Source organism: Oncorhynchus keta, chromosome 30 (genome assembly GCF_023373465.1).
Source record: "Oncorhynchus keta strain PuntledgeMale-10-30-2019 chromosome 30, Oket_V2, whole genome shotgun sequence".
NCBI lineage: Eukaryota > Metazoa > Chordata > Actinopteri > Salmoniformes > Salmonidae > Oncorhynchus > Oncorhynchus keta.
The window spans coordinates 20,854,458-20,875,631 of NC_068450.1; the positions used below are offsets into that span (position 1 = coordinate 20,854,458).

Genomic DNA, 21,174 nt, shown 5'->3' on the forward strand with positions numbered 1-21,174 from the left:
CTCACAATTACTGACATTTAATCCCAGTAAAAATTCCCTGTCTTAGGTCAGTAAAAATAAAGTGGTGATCCTAAGAATGTGAAATCTCAGAATGTTTCATTTCAGCTTTTATTTCTTTCATCACATTCCCATTGGGTCAGATGTTTACATATACTGAGTGTTTGGTAGTACTGCCTTTAAAAATTGTTTAACTTAGGTCAAACGTTTCAGGTAGCATTCCACAAGCTTCCCACAATAATTTGGGTGAATTTTGGCCCATTCCTCCTGACAGAGCTGGTGTAACTGAGTCAGGTTTGTAGGCATCCTTGCCCACACACACTTTTTCAGTTCTGCCGACAAATGTTCTATAGGATCGAGGTCAGGGCTTTGTGATGGCCACTTCAATACCTTGACTTTGTTGTCCTTAAGCCATTTTTCCACAACATTGGAAGTATGCTTGGGGTCATTGTCCATTTGGAAGACCCATTTACAACCAAGCTTTAACTTCCTGACTGATGTCTTGAGATGTTGCTTCAATATATCAACATAATTTTCCTCCTCATGATGCCATCTATTTTGTGAAGTGCACCAGTCCCTCCTGCAACAAAGCACCCCAACAACATGATGCTGCAACCCCTGTGCTTCACGGTTGGGATGGTGTTCTTCGGCTTGCAAGCCTCCCCCTTTTTCGTCCAAACATTATGGTCATTGTGGCCAAACATTTCTATTTTTGTTTCATCTGATCAGAAGATATTTCTCCAAAAAGTATAATCTTTGTCCCCATGTGCAGTTACAAACCGTAATCTTGCTTTTTTATGGCGGTTTTGGAGCAGTGGCTTCTTCCTTGCTGAGCAGCCTTTTAGGTTATGTCGATATAGGACTCGTTTTACTGTGGATATCGATACTTTTGTACCCGTTTCCTCCAGCATCTGCACAAGGTCCTTTACTGTTGTTCTGGGATTGATTTGGACTTTTCGCACCAAAGTACATTCATCTCTAGGAGACAGAAAGAGTCTCCTTCCTGAGCGGTATGATGGCTGCGTGGTCCCATGGTGTTTATACTTGATTACTATTGTTTGTACAGATGAACGTGGTACCTTCAGGCATTTGGAAATTGCTCCCCAGGATGGACCCGACTTGTGGAATTCTAAAAATTTTTGTTCGGAGGTCTTGGCTGATTTATTTTGATTCTCCCATGATGTCAAGCAAAGAGGCACTGAGCTTGAAGGTAGGCCTTGAAATACATCCACAGGTACATCTCCAAATGACTCAAATGATGTCAATTAGCCTACCAGAAGCTTCTGAAGCCATGACACCTTTTTCTGGAATTTTCCAAGCTGTTTAAAGGCACAGTTAACTTAGTGTATGTAAACTTCTGACCCACTGGAATTGTGATAATGAATTGTAAGTGAAATAATCTGTCTGTAAACAATTGTTGGAAAAATTACTTAGATGCCACAACCAGACTGAACAAAAAAACTCTAGTTTGTTAACAAGGAATTTGTGGAGTGGTTGAAAAACGAGTTAATGACTCCAACCTAAGTAAGTAAACTCTCGACTTCAACTGTAAATCCTAGTTCTCCGCATTACATTTTTTTTTACAATATTGCCTTTCGTTATCTAACACTCAACCTTGACCATTTGTACATTTTTTCTACTAGCACCGACTTTGCTGATAGCATATTTTTCCTCAAATTAGCTATGACTGAGATGTGGTTGTCGCACCTAGCTGTCTTAAGATGAATGCACAAACTAAGTCCCTCTGGACAAGAGTGTCTGCTAAACTACACATGTAAATAGATTGAACATTTTAGAGCTAGATCAAAATAAAGAATGTTATTTTCCTACAATTCTATGCATTTTACCATGGCTAACGCTGTGTTCCTCTGCTCAAACATTTGAACAAAATCAAACGGGCATTTGCCTTGAATGGCCGCTAACCCCAGTCCTATTGTACATTTCCACAACCAGATTGAACGTCTCCTCAACAATGTTTTTGGCAGTGTGTCTGCGACCATCATTAGAATGGTACTCCAGAGAGACAGATTTAGGTCTGCACAGCACTCCCAGAATGCACAGCTCCGGGCTATAGAAAAACCTGACTTGCGTCCAAAATGGCACCCTATTCCCTATACATTGTTATTTAGCAGACACTCTTATCCAGAGCGACTTAGTTTGAGAATCTATCATAAGGCAGTGGGGTGAGACCACCACATCAAGTCATTGCTACTTAATTGAGGAAAAAATGTACGTACTATCAGCAAAGTCAGAGGTAGAAAGGGGAAAAATCAAGTGCTCACTCACGAAAGGCAAAAAAAGGTTATATAGTACGCTTTTGACCAAGGCCCATAGTTCACTATATAGGGAATAGGGTTCCATTTGGGACCAGTCCTCCTGTAGCTACCAATAGGGTTGATAATCAGAGGGGTTATGATCAAAACAGATGGATGTTTATTTCATTTGACATTGTCCTGTCAGTACTGGTTTCCCTTCACAGCAGTGTCCCAACAGCAGGAATAGCACAGTGTCCCAACAGCAGGAATAGCACAGTGTCCCAACAGCAGGAATAGCACAGTGTCCCAACAGCAGGAATAGCACAGTGTCCCAACAGCAGGAATAGCACAGTGTCCCAACAGCAGGAATAGCACAGTGTCCCAACAGCAGGAATAGCACAGTGTCCCAACAGCAGGAATAGCACAGTGTCCCAACAGCAGGAATAGCACATAAAATTCCTCAGCAGAAAAAAAAAACCTATGGGAATGGTTGTATGGGAAGAGAAACGGTTGGAAAGGGAGGAAGAGAAAGAAAAGAGTGAGGGGGGATGAGAGGGAGAGAGAGAGGCTGAATATGGGAGAGGTGGTTGTATGGGAAGAGAAACGGTTGGAAAGGGAGGAAGAGAAAGAAAAGAGTGAGGGGGGGATGAGAGGGAGAGAGCGAGAGAGCGAGAGGCTGAATATGGGAGAGGTGGTTGTATGGGAAGAGAAACGGTTGGAAAGGGAGGAAGAGAAAGAAAAGAGTGAGGGGGGATGAGAGGGAGAGAGAGAGAGGCTGAATATGGGAGAGGTGGTTGTATGGGAAGAGAAACGGTTGGAAAGGGAGGAAGAGAAAGAAAAGAGTGAGGGGGGATGAGAGGGAGAGAGAGAGAGGCTGAATATGGGAGAGGTGGTTGTATGGGAAGAGAAACGGTTGGAAAGGGAGGAAGAGAAAGAAAAGAGTGAGGGGGGATGAGAGGGAGAGAGAGAGAGGCTGAATATGGGAGAGGTGGTTGTATGGGAAGAGAAACGGTTGGAAAGGGAGAAAGAAAAGAGTGAGGGGGGATGAGAGGGAGAGAGAGAGGCTGAATATGGGAGAGGTGGTTGTATGGGAAGAGAAACTGTTGGAAATGGAGGAAGAGAAAGAAAAGAGTGAGGGGGGATGAGAGGGAGAGAGAGAGAGGCTGAATATGGGAGAGGTGGTTGTATGGGAAGAGAAACGGTTGGAAAGGGAGGAAGAGAAAGAAAAGAGTGAGGGGGGATGAGAGGCTGAATATGGGAGAGGTGGTTGTATGGGAAGAGAAACGGTTGGAAAGGGAGGAAGAGAAAGAAAAGAGTGAGGGGGGATGAGAGGGAGAGAGAGAGGCTGAATATGGGAGAGGTGGTTGTATGGGAAGAGAAACGGTTGGAAAGGGAGGAAGAGAAAGAAAAGAGTGAGGGGGGATGAGAGAGAGGCTGAATATGGGAGAGGTGGTTGCCTGGTTCCTGTAAATCCACTGCCATTCAACAGAAACGTCTCTCCACATCAAGCTGCTTCAGACTGACCACCAATGGCATTTTTCTGTTGTCACATTCCATTCGTTTTCCTTTCTCCCTGCTCCTCTTGGTCTGTCCTTCAGAGGAATTTTCAATAGGATTACTGCTCCCCCTTCATCTCTTTCCATATAGGGACCTGTCCCTCCTCTCTCGCTCTCTCCCTCCAATGCTTTCAGTTGGTCAGTTCCTTCAGAAGGCTCTCTTCAGTAGAGACGGGAACAATGACCTACTTCATCCTAAGGAATGTCCATCACCCCCACCCCCAAATAATCCAGCACCCCTCTCCCACAACCCCCCACCACTTTCTTAATCTGAACAAAATGAGAATTCCAGACTCACTGCAAAATGCTTCACCTCTCTCTCTCATGCGCAGCACCATACACCCCCCTTCACCCCTCATGCGCGGCACCACCCCCCCCCTTCACCCCTCATGCGCGGCACCACCCCCCCCTTCACCTCTGTCTCATCTCTTTCTCCTTGTACACACAGCTTCGGTTCCGCTGTAGTTTCTGTGTGCCCTCTGCCCGGCTTTGAAATGTAAAGTTCCCATGCTCTCTCCGAGGGAGTCACCAAACGCTCCTGAATTCAGGCACCAGGACACACACACACACACACACACACACACACACTGCAAGTGCGGCGCTGTCACTTCCACTTCAGACTGACAATCTAAAAAGAAAAATGAAGTGGGGGAGGGGTGGGGGCGGCTTGGGGAGGGTTAAGTTGAGGGCTTTTTTAACTCCAAATCCCCACTGTGTCACCAAGGATACCGGAAACACTGCAGTACTTCCATTCACGTCCCCCACACACAAAGACAGGGGAGAGGGCACCAAACTCCACGCTCCATTGACAGAGATTAAAACAAAAGGTCCTTCCACCCCCCACCACCCCCCACTCTGGAATGTCAGTTGCCACAAGTTTAAAGTCAGTGAAAGGAGACATGAGGGAGGGGAGGAGGGAGGACAGGCCCCATCATCCTGCCTATGCAGACATACTAATGAACCACCACTTCCCACCCAAAAGATCTGTGCTGGCAACGATGTACAGGGGGTCAGTAACAAGGCAACGATGTACAGGGGGTCAGTAACAAGGCAACGATGTACAGGGGGTCAGTAACAAGGCAACGATGTACAGGGGGTCAGTAACAAGGCAACGATGTACAGGGGGTCAGTAACAAGGCAACGATGTACAGGGGGTCAGTAACAAGGCAACGAACAAGGCAACGATGTACAGGGGGTCAGTAACAAGGGGGTCAGTAACAAGGATGTACAGGGGGTCAGTAACAAGGCAACGAGGGGGTGTAACACGATGTACAGGGGGTCAGTAACAAGGCAACGATGTACAGGGGGTCAGTAACAAGGCAACGATGTACAGGGGGTCAGTAACAAGGCAACGATGTACAGGGGGTCAGTAACAAGGCAACGATGTACAGGGGGTCAGTAACAAGGCAACGATGTACAGGGGGTCAGTAACAAGGTAGCACAAAATACATTTCTAGTTGGAACTTCTGGTTGTTTTTAAAGGTTGTTTAAAGTTGAGCGGGTTTCTCTGGCTGAAGCTATGGCATCTAGTATGAAACCAGCATTAACGTGGCATCTTGATTCATCATTAAAAACGGTTTATGACGTACAGCCGTCGGCCAACAGCTCGGCCGTGGAGCAGCACACACTCCCTTAAGGGTTTTCCTGAAGAAAAATGTTCTTACCACTCAACCATTGGTTAAGGAAAATGTAGGTGAAAGGTTAGAGGAAAAGGATCATGGTGTGTAGGGAAACACTAAGGACATTTGAGGCAGTATAGCCGCTTAACCTGTGTGTGTTCGTGTGAGAGTCTGAATGTAGATCCTGACAGCAAGAATCTTGTTAGAGAAAAAGAGAGAGCCTGGAAGAATCTCTTCCCCCGCCCCCGAAGTATGAAGCACTGATGTTGGGCCCAATCCATCACCCCAAGAGAGGAGCCGACCGACCTCCCTAGCACTCCTCCCTCCCCTCTCCTCCCATAAGGAGAATTGGACTTCCCTCCTCCTCCCTCTATCCTCACAGTAATTGCTCCCTTTTCTTGTGGGGTTCCACCCCTCCTGCTGTTAGGACTGCAGTGGTGGAGATGTATGGGTCTTGATGCGTGTGTCCTGGGGCAGAAGGGCTTAATCCCAGACACAGCTAGCTCCCCCAGACAGACAGGGACAAACACAAACCCCAGGTCAGAGGGAGATAAGAGCATAAACTATTTCTGGCCCGTACTTAATTGGCCATGACTCCTAACTCCAGGCACATGATGAGGACTCTGCTCTACCACTTCCTGTGTGTCTGTGTTTGTCTCCAGCTCCAGATGAACCATTAGCCACCATCATCATTACCATCTCCAGCCACTAAATACAACGAGCCGCAGGCACGTTTCCTGTGGCAGACACGGCCGTAGGAAATGGATGCTTCTGGACGTCTCAATGTGAGAATTGGGGTGTAATCACTAATCCAAACACTTGCAAAACGGAACAACTAAATTCAGGTACTGTAAAACTTCAAGAAAAATGCTGAGACTAATTGCCGGGCAATGGCACACAATTCAGAACATAAACGTCTTTGAAATAAACAATGGGTGGAAATGAATTGTTTATGAGGTTAAAATGAATTACCAGAGACGTAACCAAGTCAAAGTCCTAAGCAAGTCTTAATCTTCAAGTCAAGTCCCAAGTAATAATGGTGTCAAGTAAAGTCCCACAGCTCAGGGTTTATCAAGCCGCAAGTCCCTTATTTAGGGTTTCGAGTACGCATGTCAGTTAAGTGTCTAATGCCAATTTTTTTGCAACTAAAATGCATCAGTGATTTTTGACCCACATGTTTTACAAATGGCATACCTTTCCCCAACTACCAGTCTTTGAAACCGAATGCTAGGATTTTTGGGACCGATTATGCCCTGATGCAGAGCTGGCACCACAGGTCCCAGAGTGGTGGGACAAATTGTTTTCCCTGGGGCACGGAGCATTTACTAATCTGGTAACCTACCCAGGTCTACATCAGGACCCTATAGGATCTGACAGTGAATCATTAGTAGTTGTAAAAAAGGTATGTATATTAGCATAGGACCAGATTTACATTTGAGTCATTTAGCAGATGCTCTTATCCAAAGCTACTTGCAGGAGCAATTAGGATTAAGTGCATTTCTCAAGGGAACACCAATAGATGGTTCGAATCCCTGAGTCGACATGGTGAACAATTGACCTTTCGGTTACTGGCCCAACGCTCTTAACCACTAGGCTACCCGCCAGCTAGGTACACAGATGTTTTCTAAACTGGAGGTTTGAAAACCCTGTCAAACTGCAGCAACCTTGTACTTTTTAATAGGAATGAATTAAAAACTAGATTTTACACAAACAACCACTGCAATTGGACAATAGAACTCACAGGGCTGAGATTACAATGCAAACCTGCATAAAGCATAGGCCAATTCAACTGCAATTAAAAACCATGTATATTTATGTAATCAGTATTATGTAGGTGAAATATGGGTGACTGTACATCTGACTGATCACCTCATTCAGGGCAACTCAATACAGCAAATGCAATGTGGATTCAGAACTAACCATTCTACCAAAACAGCCAATTGATATTTTCGAGAAAAAAAAAAAATCTAAACTGGACATATTGGTGAAGTCGGTGCAGTCTTTTTGGATCTTAAAAATACCTTTGATACTGTGAATCATTAAGTTCTCCTATCCAAACTATCCTCCCTTAATGTGTCCACTGAAGTCATGAGCTTGATGTATTCCTATCTGGCAAACAGAAGCAAAATGGTTCAGTAGGACTCTCATTACTATAACATTGGCATCCCACAAGGGTCAATATTACACACCCTTCTGTTTAACATCTGCAGTTGAAGTCAGAAGTTTACATACAACTTAGCATTATACATTTGTACTGTTTTTCACAATTCCTGACATCTAATAAGAGTACAAATGCCCTGTCTTAGGTCAGTTAGGATCACCACTATTGTAAGAATGTGAAATGTCAGAATAATAGTAGAGTTATTTATTTCAGCTTTTAGCTCTTTCATTACATTCCCAGTGGGTCAGAAGTTTACATACACTCAATTAGTATTTGGTAGCATTGGTTTTACATTGTTTAACCTGGGTCAAATGTTTCAGGTATCCTTCCACAAGCTTCCCACAATAAATTGGGTGAATTTTGAATTCTTCCTGACAGAGCTTGTGTAACTGAGTCAGGTTTGTAGGCCTCCTTGCTCGCACACGCTTATTCAGTTATGCCGACAAATGTTCTATAGGATTGAGGTCAGGGCTTTGTGATGGCCACTCCAGTACCTGGACTTTGTTGTCCTTAAGCCATTTTGCCATAACATAAAAAGTATTCTTGGGGTCATTGTCCATTTTGAAGACCCATTTACAACCAAGCTTTAACTTCCTGACTGATGTCTTGAGATGTTGCTTCAATATATCCACAATTTTCCTTCCTCATGATGCTATTTATTTTGTGAAGTGCACCAGTCCCATCTGCAGCAAAGCACCGCCAAAATGTGCTGCTGCAACCCCCGTGCTTCACGGTTGGGATGGTGTTCTTCGGCTTGCAAGAATCCCCCTTTCTCCTCCAAACATAATGATGGTCATTATGGCCAAACAGTGTTATTTTTGTTTCATCAGACCAGAGGACATTTCTACAAAAAGTACCATCTTTGTCCCCATGTGCAGTTGCAAACCGTAGTCTTGCTTTTTCATGGCGGTTTTGGAGCAGTGGCTTCTTCCTTGCTGAGCAGCCTTTCAGGTTATGTCGATATAGGACTCGTTTTACTGTGGATATAGATACCTTTGTACCCGTTTCCTCCAGCATCATCACAAGGTCCTTTGCTGCTGTTCGGGGATTGATTTGCACTTTTCGCACCAAAGTATGTTCAACTCAGGGAGACAGAACTTGTCTCCTGCCTGAGCGGTATGACATCTGCCTGGTCCCATGGTGTTTATACTTGTGTACTATTGTTTGTACAGATGAATGTGGTACCTTCAGGCATTTGGAAATTGCTCTCATGGATTAACCAGACTTCTGAGGTCTCCAATTTTTTTTCTGAGGTCTTGGCTGATTTCTATTGATTTTCCCAGTCAACTTAGTGTATGTAAACCTCTGACCCACTGGAATTGTGATACAGTGAATTAAGTGAAATAATCTGTCTGTAAACAATTGTTGGAAAAATTACTTGTGTCATGCACCAAGTAGATGTCCTAACCGACTTAAACTATAGTTTTGGCAACAAGAAATGTATGGTGTGGATGAAAAATGAGTTTTAAATGACTCCAACCTGTATATAAACTTCCGACTTCAACTGTATATAAAATGATCTCCCACTTGCTTGCACACAAGTTAACATGCAGACAATACAGTTCTGTATGTACACTAAAAAAAATAGACTAGTTGTTAAGTTTACTGAAGCTATGGTACATGTTTCTAAAATGGACGACTAATTCTTGCCTGCATTTAAATTTTAAATGATCTCACATTTGCGATATTGCCCCACATGCTGGTCACAAGCTGGAGCTACTAATCTGAAACTATTTGAATCGCTCTACGAACTTACGATTTTTGATAACAAACCAAACCGTTACCACCATTGTCATATCATTTACAAACAATTTACTTAGTCTGGATAACTTAAATCAGTATGTAGACGCAAGCCTGGTCTTTAAGATCCTGCATGGTCTTGCCCCTCCCCCCAATGGTGGCATATCATGCTCAAGGAAACCACCTCAAGGATAACAAGGGCAGTAACTAGATTAGATTGCGTTGTCTCGTTCCAACACAGTACACTATACTGCAATGCATTGCCCATGGACTTGAGAAGCTGCACCAATTGTCTTTTTTTTTGACAACACGGCTCAAATCTATCCAAACCTGTACACGAGTTGTTTTAGTGAGTATTTGTATAGTAGCTGTGTAAAGGCCCTTAGCTGCCCAGGGACTACTGGGGGAAATTAGCTTTTGGCTAACCTCGGCACATTTACATCGATGTTGCATTATTGATGTTGATTAATGTGTATTGTGCCTTATAGATAAATAGTTTAAAAAAATAAACATTTCATTTTAGTTAATCATATTCGATTGAAAAGGTCAAGGTAGCCTAGCCTAAATTTGATTAAATTCATATTTTACTTCTGACACTAATAAATGGGCTATAAATATTCTACATAATGTTAACACTTTGTTTGCCCGACAGAGTGCAAGAGGGGACAGTGCATTGGCTGTAGCCTACACAGCTGCAGACTGTGGTTATCAGTAGCCTAGTTGATCAGACTGAGAAATCCTCTCCTTTTCTTCCCATACAGTTTAGGTGTAGGCTGCTGCAACATTTCTGTGAGGAGTTCTTGCTTGCGTCTGTCAGGAGTGATGTGTTATGTTTACTAAATAAATACCGGAAGATAGTGGAGTGGCGCACGCTTTGCTAGATTACCTGCTTTGTGCCTGGCCTGCGCAACCTATGATTTCGATTAATCTAATTGAACAAGACACAGAACACATAGATAAATCGTCTGGTCATCCTCTAGTGGTGAAGGTAAGAACTGCCGGAACAGTCAAATAATTGTGTCAAGTAAAAGTTCTCATTTTTTAAATTTTTTGGGGAGTCATTCTAAGACAAAAGAAATGATAACAGTGAAGGAAATAAATTGATTAAATTGCTGGAAACAAACAACAAACCATGCAAATGAGCAAAAGCTGTGTACATTAAGGTGGACACCCCACCCAGGGAGAGAGCGCCGCCTGGGCTGGACACCCCACCCAGGGAGAGAGCGCCGCCTGGGCTGGACACCCCACCCAGGGAGAGAGCGCCGCCTGGGCTGGACACCCCACCCAGGGAGAGAGCGCCGCCTGGGCTGGACACCCCACCCAGGGAGAGAGCGCCGCCTGGGCTGGACACCCCACCCAGGGAGAGAGCGCCGCCTGGGCTGGACACCCCACCCAGGGAGAGAGCGCCGCCTGGGCTGGACACCCCACCCAGGGAGAGAGCGCCGCCTGGGCTGGACACCCCACCCAGGGAGAGAGCGCCGCCTGGGCTGGACACCCCACCCAGGGAGAGAGCGCCGCCTGGGCTGGACACCCCACCCAGGGAGAGAGCGCCGCCTGGGCTGGACACCCCACCCAGGGAGAGAGCGCCGCCTGAGCTGGACACCCCACCCAGGGAGAGAGAGCAGTCTGAGCTGGACACCCTGGACTAATGGTTCAGACGGAGAAGAGCACAGCAGGGCTTTGTAAAGGTATCCCACAACTAACAGCTCTGAGAGACAGGCCACACAGACACAGAACATACGCGTGAGACCGAGAGAGAGAGGGAGGGCTAAAGCAGCCACCACATTCCGACATGTCACATTCTTGTTCACATCTGGCTGCAATACACATACTCCCTGTTAGACTATCCTGCACACACTCATTTACAGCACCAACCTGGGGAAGAAGGAATCAATTGGAAGCTGGGGATGATTAGGTGGCCATGATGGTATGAGGGGCAGATTGGGAATTTAGCCAGGACACCGGGGTTAACACTAGAGGTCGACCGATTATGATTTTTCAACGCAGATACCGATTATTGGAGGACCAAAAAAAAGCAGATACCGATACATATATTTGTAATAATGACAACTACAACAATACTGAATGAACAATGAACACTTATTTTAACTTAATATAATACATAAATAAAAGCCATTTAGTCTCAAATAAATAATGAAACATGTTAAATTTGGTTTAAATAATGCAAAAACACCATTGGAGAAGTAAAAGTGCAATATGTGCCATGTAAGAAAGCTAATGTTTAAGTTCCCTGCTCAGAACATGAGAACATATGAAAGCTGGTGGTTCACTCTAATATGAGACTTCAATATTCCCAGTTAAGTTTGAGGTTGTCGTTATTATAGGACTCTCTCTATACCATTTGTATTTCTTAGACCTTTGACAATTGGATGTTCTTATAGGCACTATAGTATTGCCAGCCTAATCTCGGGAGTTGAACGGCGCTGTGCTTCAAGCGTTGCGAAAAGCTGCTGGCAAACGGAGGAAAGTGCGGTTTGAATTAATGCTTACGAGCCTGCTGCTGCCTACCACCGCTCAGTCAGACTGCTCTATCAAATCAGACTTAATTATAACATAATAAACACAGAAATACGAGCCTTTGGTCATTAATATGGTCAAATCCGGAAACTATCCTTTCGAAAACTAAACATTTATTCTTTCAGTGAAATACAGAACCTCTACGTATTTTATCAAACGGGCAGAAACCTTAAGTCTAAATATTGCTGTTACAATGAACAAACTTCAATGTTATGTCATAATTATGTAAAATTCTGGCAAATGAATTACGAATTACGAAGAAATGGTCTTCACACAGTTCGCAATGAGCCAGGTGTCCCAAACTGCTGCATATACCCTGACTCTGCTTACACTGAACGCAAGAGAAGTGACAGTTTCAGGGACCGCATTGATTATATCTAGTTAAACTAGTAATATCATCAACCATGTGAAGTTAACTAGTGATTATGTTAAGATTGATTGTTTTTTATAAAGGTAAGTTTAATACTACCTAGCAACTTAATATTACCTAGCAATGGCTCCTTGCTGCCTGCAATCACATAACAGGTGGTCAGCCTGCCACACAGTCTCCTCGTGGATTGCAATATAGTCGGTCATAATCGGCATCCAAAAATGGCAATTACCAATTATGAAAACTTGAAATCTGCCCCAATTAAAATCAGCCATTCCGATTAAAATCGGTCGACCTCTAGTTAACACCCCAACCTTACGATAAGTACATTGGAATCTTTAGTGGACGGAGAGTCAGGACACCCGTTTTAACATCCAATCTGAAAGACGGAATCCTGCGCAGGGCAATGTCCCATTCACTGCCCTGGGATCTACTTAGACCAGAGGGCAGAGTGCCCCCTACTGGACCACCACCACCACTTAGAGCAGCATCTGGTCTCCCATCCAAGGACCAACCCTAATTAGCTTCAGAGGCAAGCCACCAGTGGGATGCAGGGTGGTATGCTGCTGGCTTTTATGTACAATAATTTAATTTAAATCCCAACACTCCATCTCACCCTGGAGCCTAAAATAAATCAGGTAAATTCTATCCTTTTCAGAACACTGCCAAAATGGACCTCTCCCTCTCTTTCCAGCTGTGCAGCATAACTAATTCATTTGAGGGTTGGGTACTGTGGGTGCATGAAAGTGTGTGTCTGGAGAATATCCAACCAGGCATCCTCTAGCCTGCACCTACAGACCCTCCTCAACCAGCAGAGGCAATAGCCAGAGTGGTGACAGGGTTTGGACGAGGACAGGAGGTCTCAGGGGCCAAACTGTCCTGCTGCCCTCTGTCAGTGACACAGCATAGTCACATGTTCCCATGCACTGCCTCACAGTAGGGCAATCACAGTCAACATGATCCAGATATTTTTACACACACACACGCACACCACAGACAGAACAGGAAGTGTGTCAAGTGAAAGAAGGCTGGCTCTGGGTGTGTGGTCCGTCAGAGCATGCATGCCTCTCTCTCCCCCCAGACAGTAGGGCGAGAGGGGATTGGCCAGAGGTTGCAATGTCTGATACTTTGAGAGACAGGTGGACCGGCCAACAGAGACGGGGTGTCTTTGCTGCAGGACGCCGTGCTGCTAAGGGGGCTGGGAAAGGACGCCGTGCTGCTAAGGGGGCTGGGAAAGGACGCCGTGCTGCTAAGGGGGCTGGGAAAGGACGCCGTGCTGCTAAGGGGGGTGGGAAAGGACACCATGCTGCTCTTGGGACAGGACGCCGTGCTGCTAAGGGGGGTGGGAAAGGACACCATGCTGCTCTTGGGACAGGACGCCGTGCTGCCTAGCAGTGGAACATAGATGGACTGATACAGTAGGAAGGTAGGGGTGTGAGTGTGCGTTCAAGATTTTGTTTGAGCTTGTATACGTGCGTTTCAATCTTACGGTCAAAGTGGCTGTGCCTCTGTTTGAAGGTGCTCTGTAGGTTGGTGCTGAGCTGGGAGACGGGGGCCTTCAGGTCCGAGTGGCTCTGCTGACTCAGCTTCTCCTCCATCTCCAGCGTACAGCACGAGTATTCCTGGGGACACACCTTCAGATGGATTCCTACAGAGAGAGGCAGGGCGAGAGAAAATCAAGAACAACCATCATAAAGACAATTCACAAAGCACAGTGAAAAACTGCTTGTTTCCTGTTCGTTACGTGAATCAGGTGCCATGTTCTCACAGAAGAAAATGAACCATGTTAAATAACAACAAAAAATCTCATTTATACGAAATACATTATGATGGTTGCGCCACACCATTGTCTACTTGCCCTTAATTAGGCAGTCCAATAATATCACATAACATGCGGTATCCCAGGTCTCCCTGCTTCATGCAGCAGGTACAGAAGCAGACTCTATAAACACCTACCCAAGAGAAAGAAAAGGTTTATGCTCCTCACAATGACCTCTCACAGCACCCGTCAGTCGAGACGTTATACCGCAACCTTCTGCAGCTGTGTCATGTGGGAACAATACACACCAGCGTGCACACTGACAGGAGGGGGAGGGGAGAGACTGCTAAAGACAGGCTTGGTCCGGGGAGGGAAGTTCGAGCGCGGATGTTAAACAAGTTTAACAACCTGACATCTCCAAGTGCTGACACCCCATCCAGTCAGTCTGTCTTCTAACCCAAACCCTCTGCTGTACAGAACTGACAAGTTTTGAAAAGTGGTCAAAGTGGACTCAACAGTGATTTATGGCAGGTGTCAGAGAGGCAGAGGGTCGGAGAGGAGTAGAGGCAGAGGGTCGGAGAGGCGTAGAGGCAGAGGGTCGGAGAGGAGTAGAGGCAGAGGGTCGGAGAGGAGTAGAGGCAGAGGGTCGGAGAGGAGTAGAGGCAGAGGGTCGGAGAGGAGTAGAGGCAGAGGGTCGGAGAGGAGTAGAGGCAGAGGGTCGGAGAGGAGTAGAGGCAGAGGGTCGGAGAGGAGTAGAGGCAGAGGGTCGGAGAGGCGTAGAGGCAGAGAGGGTAGAGGCAGAGGAGAGGAGTAGAGGCAGAGGGTCGGAGAGGCGTAGAGGCAGAGGGTCTGTAGAGGGAGAGGCGTAGAGGCAGAGGGTCGGAGAGGCGTAGAGGCAGAGGGTCGGAGAGGCGTAGAGGCAGAGGGTCGGAGAGGCGTAGAGGCAGAGGGTCGGAGAGGCGTAGAGGCAGAGGGTCGGAGAGGCGTAGAGGCAGAGGGTCGGAGAGGCGTAGAGGCAGAGGGTCGGAGAGGCGTAGAGGCAGAGGGTCGGAGAGGCGTAGAGGCAGAGGGTCGGAGAGGCGTAGAGGCAGAGGGTCGGAGAGGCGTAGAGGCAGAGGGTCGGAGAGGCGAGAGGCAGAGGCAGAGGGCGTAGAGGCAGAGGGTCGGGAGTAGAGGCAGAGGGTCGGAGAGGCGTAGAGGCAGAGGGTCGGAGAGGCGTAGAGGCAGAGGGTCGGAGAGGCGTAGAGGCAGAGGGTCGGAGAGGCGTAGAGGCAGAGGGTCGGAGAGGCGTAGAGGCAGAGGGTCGGAGAGGCGTAGAGGCAGAGGGTCGGAGAGGAGTAGAGGCAGAGGGTCGGAGAGGCGTAGAGGCAGAGGGTCGGAGAGGCGAGAGGCAGAGGGTCGGAGAGGCAGAGGGTCGGAGAGGCGTAGAGGCAGAGGGTCGGAGAGGCGTAGAGGCAGAGGGTCGGAGAGGCGCAGAGGCAGAGGGTCGGAGAGGCGTAGAGGCAGAGGGTCGGAGAGGCGTAGAGGCAGAGGGTCGGAGAGGAGTAGAGGCAGAGGGTCGGAGAGGAGTAGAGGCAGAGGGTCGGAGAGGAGTAGAGGCAGAGGGTCGGAGAGGCGTAGAGGCAGAGGGTCGGAGAGGCGTAGAGGCTGAATGCAAAGTTGCAGCTGCAATAATGTTATGTTTTTCTTTCTTTTTAAAAAGGTGGTTGTTGGAATTTGGGAAGAACACAGTGATCCTTTCACTCCGCCCAGGCTCCCAACGGCCTGTTTGGTTTTCCCCACCAGCCATCCGCTTGCTCAACAACTCTGGCCCTGGTGGTCTGCAGAACAGGCCACTCTGCTGGCGCTACTAGCACCACTAAACCAAACAGTGTTACTAGCACCACTACATTCACCGGCTGCAATGGCACCCTATTCCCTACATAGTGCAGTACTTCAACCAGGGCCTGTGGTCTAAAGTGTATTATGCCTAAGGACAAGTGTGCCATTTAGGACAGACATGAAATCAACAGGTCACTAGATTCTAATAATAATGAACGTGGAGTGCCTCCCGAGTGGCGCAGTGGTTAAGGGTGCTGTACTGCAGCGCCAGCTGTGCCATCAGAGTCCCTGGGTTCGCGCCGAGACACTGTCGTAACCGGCCGCGACCGGGAGGTCCGTGGGGCGACGCACAATTGGCTTAGCGTCGTCCGGGTTAGGGAGGCTTGGTCGGTAGGGATGTCCTTGTCTCATCGCGCACCAGCGACTCCTGTGGCGGGCCGGGCGCACTAACCAAGGTTGCCAGGTGCATAGTGTTTCCTCCGACACATTGGAGCGGCTGGCTTCCGGGTTGGATGCGCGCTGTGTTAAGAAGCAGTACAGCTGGTTGGGTTGGGTATCGGAGGACGCATGACTTTCAACCTTCGTCTCTCCCGAGCCCATACGGGAGTTGTAGCGATGAGATAGTAGCTACTAAAACAATTGGATACCACAAAATTGGGGAGAAAAAGGGGTAAAAATTAAATAATAATGAACGTGGAAATCAACAGGTCACTAGATTCTAACAGTAACTGACAATTAAAAAGACTATTGCCGCAACAAAATATGAACTGTGTAATCAGGCCTAGTATATAAAACAAGAGTTGAAAATATACCCACGTTGTGGATGTTCAGTGTGTATTGGTGTGATGTATATGAGGACTAAACAACCTTTGTACAACCACTAGAACAGTGTGTCTAAGCAGCGCTATACATGTCAGAATTGAAGTACTACTGACGTGAAGGAGTACACACACACACAGTGCACACTGTGTAAGGCTCCCACAAACACCAACCATTTTTCCACAACAACTTATATGATTCAGAAGGTGGAGAGAGAATGTTGTCACAACCCCTTGGTTGGTTGAAGTATATAACTTCTATAAGAAGGCCTCGACCTTGCTAGCTAAAACACCACACCCAGAGAAACAGAGAAGCATTACCACCTTTCAACCCTAACCCCCCCACTCTTGGGATCAAGCCCAAATCAGACTCAACTTGACCCCCCCCCACCACATACAGCAAGAGAGGAAGAGAGTTGGCAACCACTACCTAAACACATTCACACATCACATCACACATAGCTCTTTGTACCAGATGATTGGAGAGAGCAAAGTAAGCAGTGAGTGCATGCGCACAGACACACAAAGCATGCACACACGTACACACCTCCTCTAGCGCACAGACACACAAAGCATGCACACACGTACACACCTCCTCTAGCGCACAGACACACAAAGCATGCACACACGTACACACCTCCTCTAGCGCACAGACACACAAAGCATGCACACACGTACACACCTCCTCTAGCGCACAGACACACAAAGCATGCACACACGTACACACCTCCTCTAGCGCACAGACACACAAAGCATGCACACACGTACACACCTCCTCTAGCGCACAGACACACAAAGCATGCACACACGTACACACCTCCTCTAGCGCACAGACACACAAAGCATGCACACACGTACACACCTCCTCTAGCGCACAGACACACAAAGCATGCACACACGTACACACCTCCTCTAGCGCACAGACACACAAAGCATGCACACACATACACACCTCCTCTAGCGCACAGACACACAAAGCATGCACACACGTACACACCTCCTCTAGCGCACAGACACACAAAGCATGCACACACGTACACACCTCCTCTAGCGCACAGACACACAAAGCATGCACACACGTACACACCTCCTCTAGCGCACAGACACACAAAGCATGCACACACGTACACACCTCCTCTAGCGCACAGACACACAAAGCATGCACACACGTACACACCTCCTCTAGCGCACAGACACACAAAGCATGCACACACGTACACACCTCCTCTAAGTGAAACAGAGATTCTGCCTGTATTCCAGCAAGGCCTCCCTCCTTCCCTCCCTCCCTGCAGTACAGGACCACAACCTAAAGGCCTTTATCCACATGGAAAATGTCTGTAACCAAAGAACACAAATAAAACTGAGATGGCCAATCTTTCACAGGAATATCTGTACAAATGTCACATTGTTAGCTCACGGGCTAAAGTCTCTGAAAATGTCCTCGTATTAGTTAACACATACTTTGGGAAAACATTAGGGCGGCCAACTTCTCCAACCCCCACACAGAAACAGGTTGTAAAATTGGGACAAGAGTAGACGGTTCAAAAAAAAAGAAAAAGTGAAAGCTTGGCCGCATCGCAAATGGCACCATGTTCTCTTAAAGTGCACTAATTTTGAGCAGAGCCCTATGGGTCCTGATCATAAGTAGTGCACTATAGGGAGACATTTTATAGGAAAAGTCTATGTATAAAAATAACATGTATTTCTCATCAGCAGGCAGTAGTCAATATGGAGCAAAAGTCTTCCAAAACAGTTGAGTCATGGGGTCAGAGTCCATGGTTAACTAAATAAACTAGAATGCTCAACCTTCCTTTACTTGGAGATTCATTCATTCTCCATTTCGGAAGGAACTGGTGCAATAAAATCTCCTGTTTCTAGTTTCAGGTGGAACTCCGATAACATGGAAATATTCAAATTTATATTGAATAGAGGTTTTGTAACGAGTGAGAAATGCCTGGCATTTGTGTAGATCTTTGTTTGAGTAGATCTTTGTTTGAGTAGATCTTTGTTTGAGTAGATCTTTGTTTGAGTAGATCTTTGCGTTATCTGGCAAGTGAACTCAGTGCAAAGAAGTGGATTTCATATTTTTCGGAATATTCTCTGGTTTTTGGAATTTCACCTGCAACTGGAATGAGGCGATTAGAAGACAGTTTCCTTCCAAATCCAGAATGAAGAAAGTAAAAACAGCCAATTAAAGGTTGGTTTCCTTCATTGTCTGTGGACCGTCAGCTCAACCTCAAGGACAAGCTTTAGATGGACGGTTGAGTCTGCATGGCGACATACAACAACTCCCAATTAACTGGGAATCCCAAGAAACAGCGAGCGGGTACATTGTTCAGGTTGTCAATCAGAAGGAAAAAGGAGGGTTATTTATGGCAGTCAAAACATGGGAGCCGTTAATAAACAACATGATACTGTGTCATGGCATTCAACAGTCCACTGCTTTCTGCTTCTCCTTTGTGGGTTCCACCACCAACCTCTTTAAACAGCTCATAAAATAAGTCCCTTCCCTTTGACGTTCCCCTGTCTGCCCCTTTACACTGGAGGAGGACGTTCCCCTGCCTGCCCCTTTACACTGGAGGAGGACGTTCCCCTGCCTGCCCCTTTATACTGGAGGAGGAGGACGTTCCCCTGCCTGCCCCTTTACACTGGAGGAGGACGTTCCCCTGCCTGCCCCTTTATACTGGAGGAGGAGGACGTTCTCCTGCCTGCCCCTTTACACTGGAGGAGGAGGAGGACGTTCCCCTGTCTGCCCCTTTATACTGGAGGAGGAGGACGTTACCCTGCCTGCCCCTTTACACTGGAGGAGGAGGACGTTCTCCTGCCTGCCCCTTTACACTGGAGGAGGAGGACGTTCTCCTGCCTGCCCCTTTACACTGGAGGAGGAGGACGTTCTCCTGCCTGCCCCTTTACACTGGAGGAGGAGGAGGACGTTCCCCTGTCTGCCCCTTTATACTGGAGGAGGAGGACGTTACCCTGCCTGCCCCTTTACACTGGAGGAGGAGGACGTTCTCCTGCCTGCCCCTTTACACTGGAGGAGGAGGACGTTACCCTGCCTGCCCCTTTACACTGGAGGAGGAGGACGTTCTCCTGCCTGCCCCTTTACACTGGAGGAGGACGTTCTCCTGCCTGCCCCTTTACACTGGAGGAGGAGGACGTTCTCCTGCCTGCCCCTTTACACTGGAGGAGGAGGACGTTCTCCTGCCTGCCCCTTTACACTGGAGGAGGAGGACGTTACCCTGTCTGCCCCTTTACACTGGAGGAGGAGGACGTTACCCTGTCTGCCCCTTTACACTGGAGGAGGAGGACGTTACCCTGTCTGCCCCTTTACACTGGAGGAGGAGGACGTTACCCTGCCTGCCCCTTTACACTGGAGGAGGAGGACGTTACCCTGCCTGCCCCTTTACACTGGAGGAGGAGGACGTTACCCTGCCTGCCCCTTTACACTGGAGGAGGAGGACGTTACCCTGCCTGCCCCTTTACACTGGAGGAGGAGGACGTTACCCTGTCTGCCCCTTTACACTGGAGGAGGAGGACGTTACCCTGTCTGCCCCTTTACACTGGAGGAGGAGGACGTTACCCTGTCTGCCCCTTTACACTGGAGGAGGAGGACGTTCCCCTGCCTGCCCCTTTACACTGGAGGAGGAGGACGTTACCCTGCCTGCCCCTTTACACTGGAGGAGGAGGACGTTACCCTGCCTGCCCCTTTACACTGGAGGAGGAGGACGTTACCCTGCCTGCCCCTTTACACTGGAGGAGGAGGACGTTACCCTGCCTGCCCCTTTACACTGGAGGAGGAGGACGTTACCCTGCCTGCCCCTTTACACTGGAGGAGGAGGACGTTACCCTGTCTGCCCCTTTACACTGGAGGAGGAGGACGTTCTCCTGCCTGCCCCTTTATACTGGAGGAGGAGGACGTTCCCCTGCCTGCCCCTTTACACTGGAGGAGGACGTTCTCCTGCCTGCCCCTTTACACTGGAGGAGGAGGACGTTACCCTGCCTGCCCCTTTACACTGGAGGAGGAGGACGTTACCCTGTCTGCCCCTTTACACTGGAGGAGGAGGAGGACGTTACCCTGTCTGCCCCTTTACACTGGAGGAGGAGGACGTTACCCTGCCTGCCCCTTTACACTGGAGGAGGACGTTCTCCTGCCTGCCCCTTTACATTGGAGGAGGAGGAGGTTCCCCTGCCTGCCCCCCAGAACACTGGCTTCTCTGGTGAGGAGGAGGTTCCCCTGCCTGCCCCCCAGAACACTGGCTTCTCTGGTGAGGAGGAGGTTCCCCTGCCTGCCCCCCAGAACACTGGCTTCTCTGGTGAGGAGGACGTTCCCCTGCCTGCCCCCAGAACACTGGCTTCTCTGGTGAGGAGGACGTTCCCCTGCCACCCTTTAAACTGGAGGAGGAGGACGTTCCCCTGCCTGCCCCCCAGAACACTGGCTTCTCTGGTGAGGAGGACGTTCCCCTGCCTGCCCCCCAGAACACTGGCTTCTCTGGTGAGGAGGAGGATGTTCCCCTGCCTGCCCCCCAGAACACTGGCTTCT

General features: G+C 47.9%; 1 protein-coding gene across 1 annotated transcript in view; it reads right to left on the reverse strand.

Moving 5' to 3' along the window:
- gpc4 (glypican 4) overlaps positions 1-21,174 on the reverse strand; it is a 63,723-nt gene that overhangs the window by 12,149 nt on the left and 30,400 nt on the right. The window contains exon 2 of the mRNA XM_052486886.1: positions 13,726-13,884. Within this exon, the coding sequence (XP_052342846.1) occupies positions 13,726-13,884 (159 nt within the window). The remainder of the gene's footprint in view (positions 1-13,725; positions 13,885-21,174) is intronic.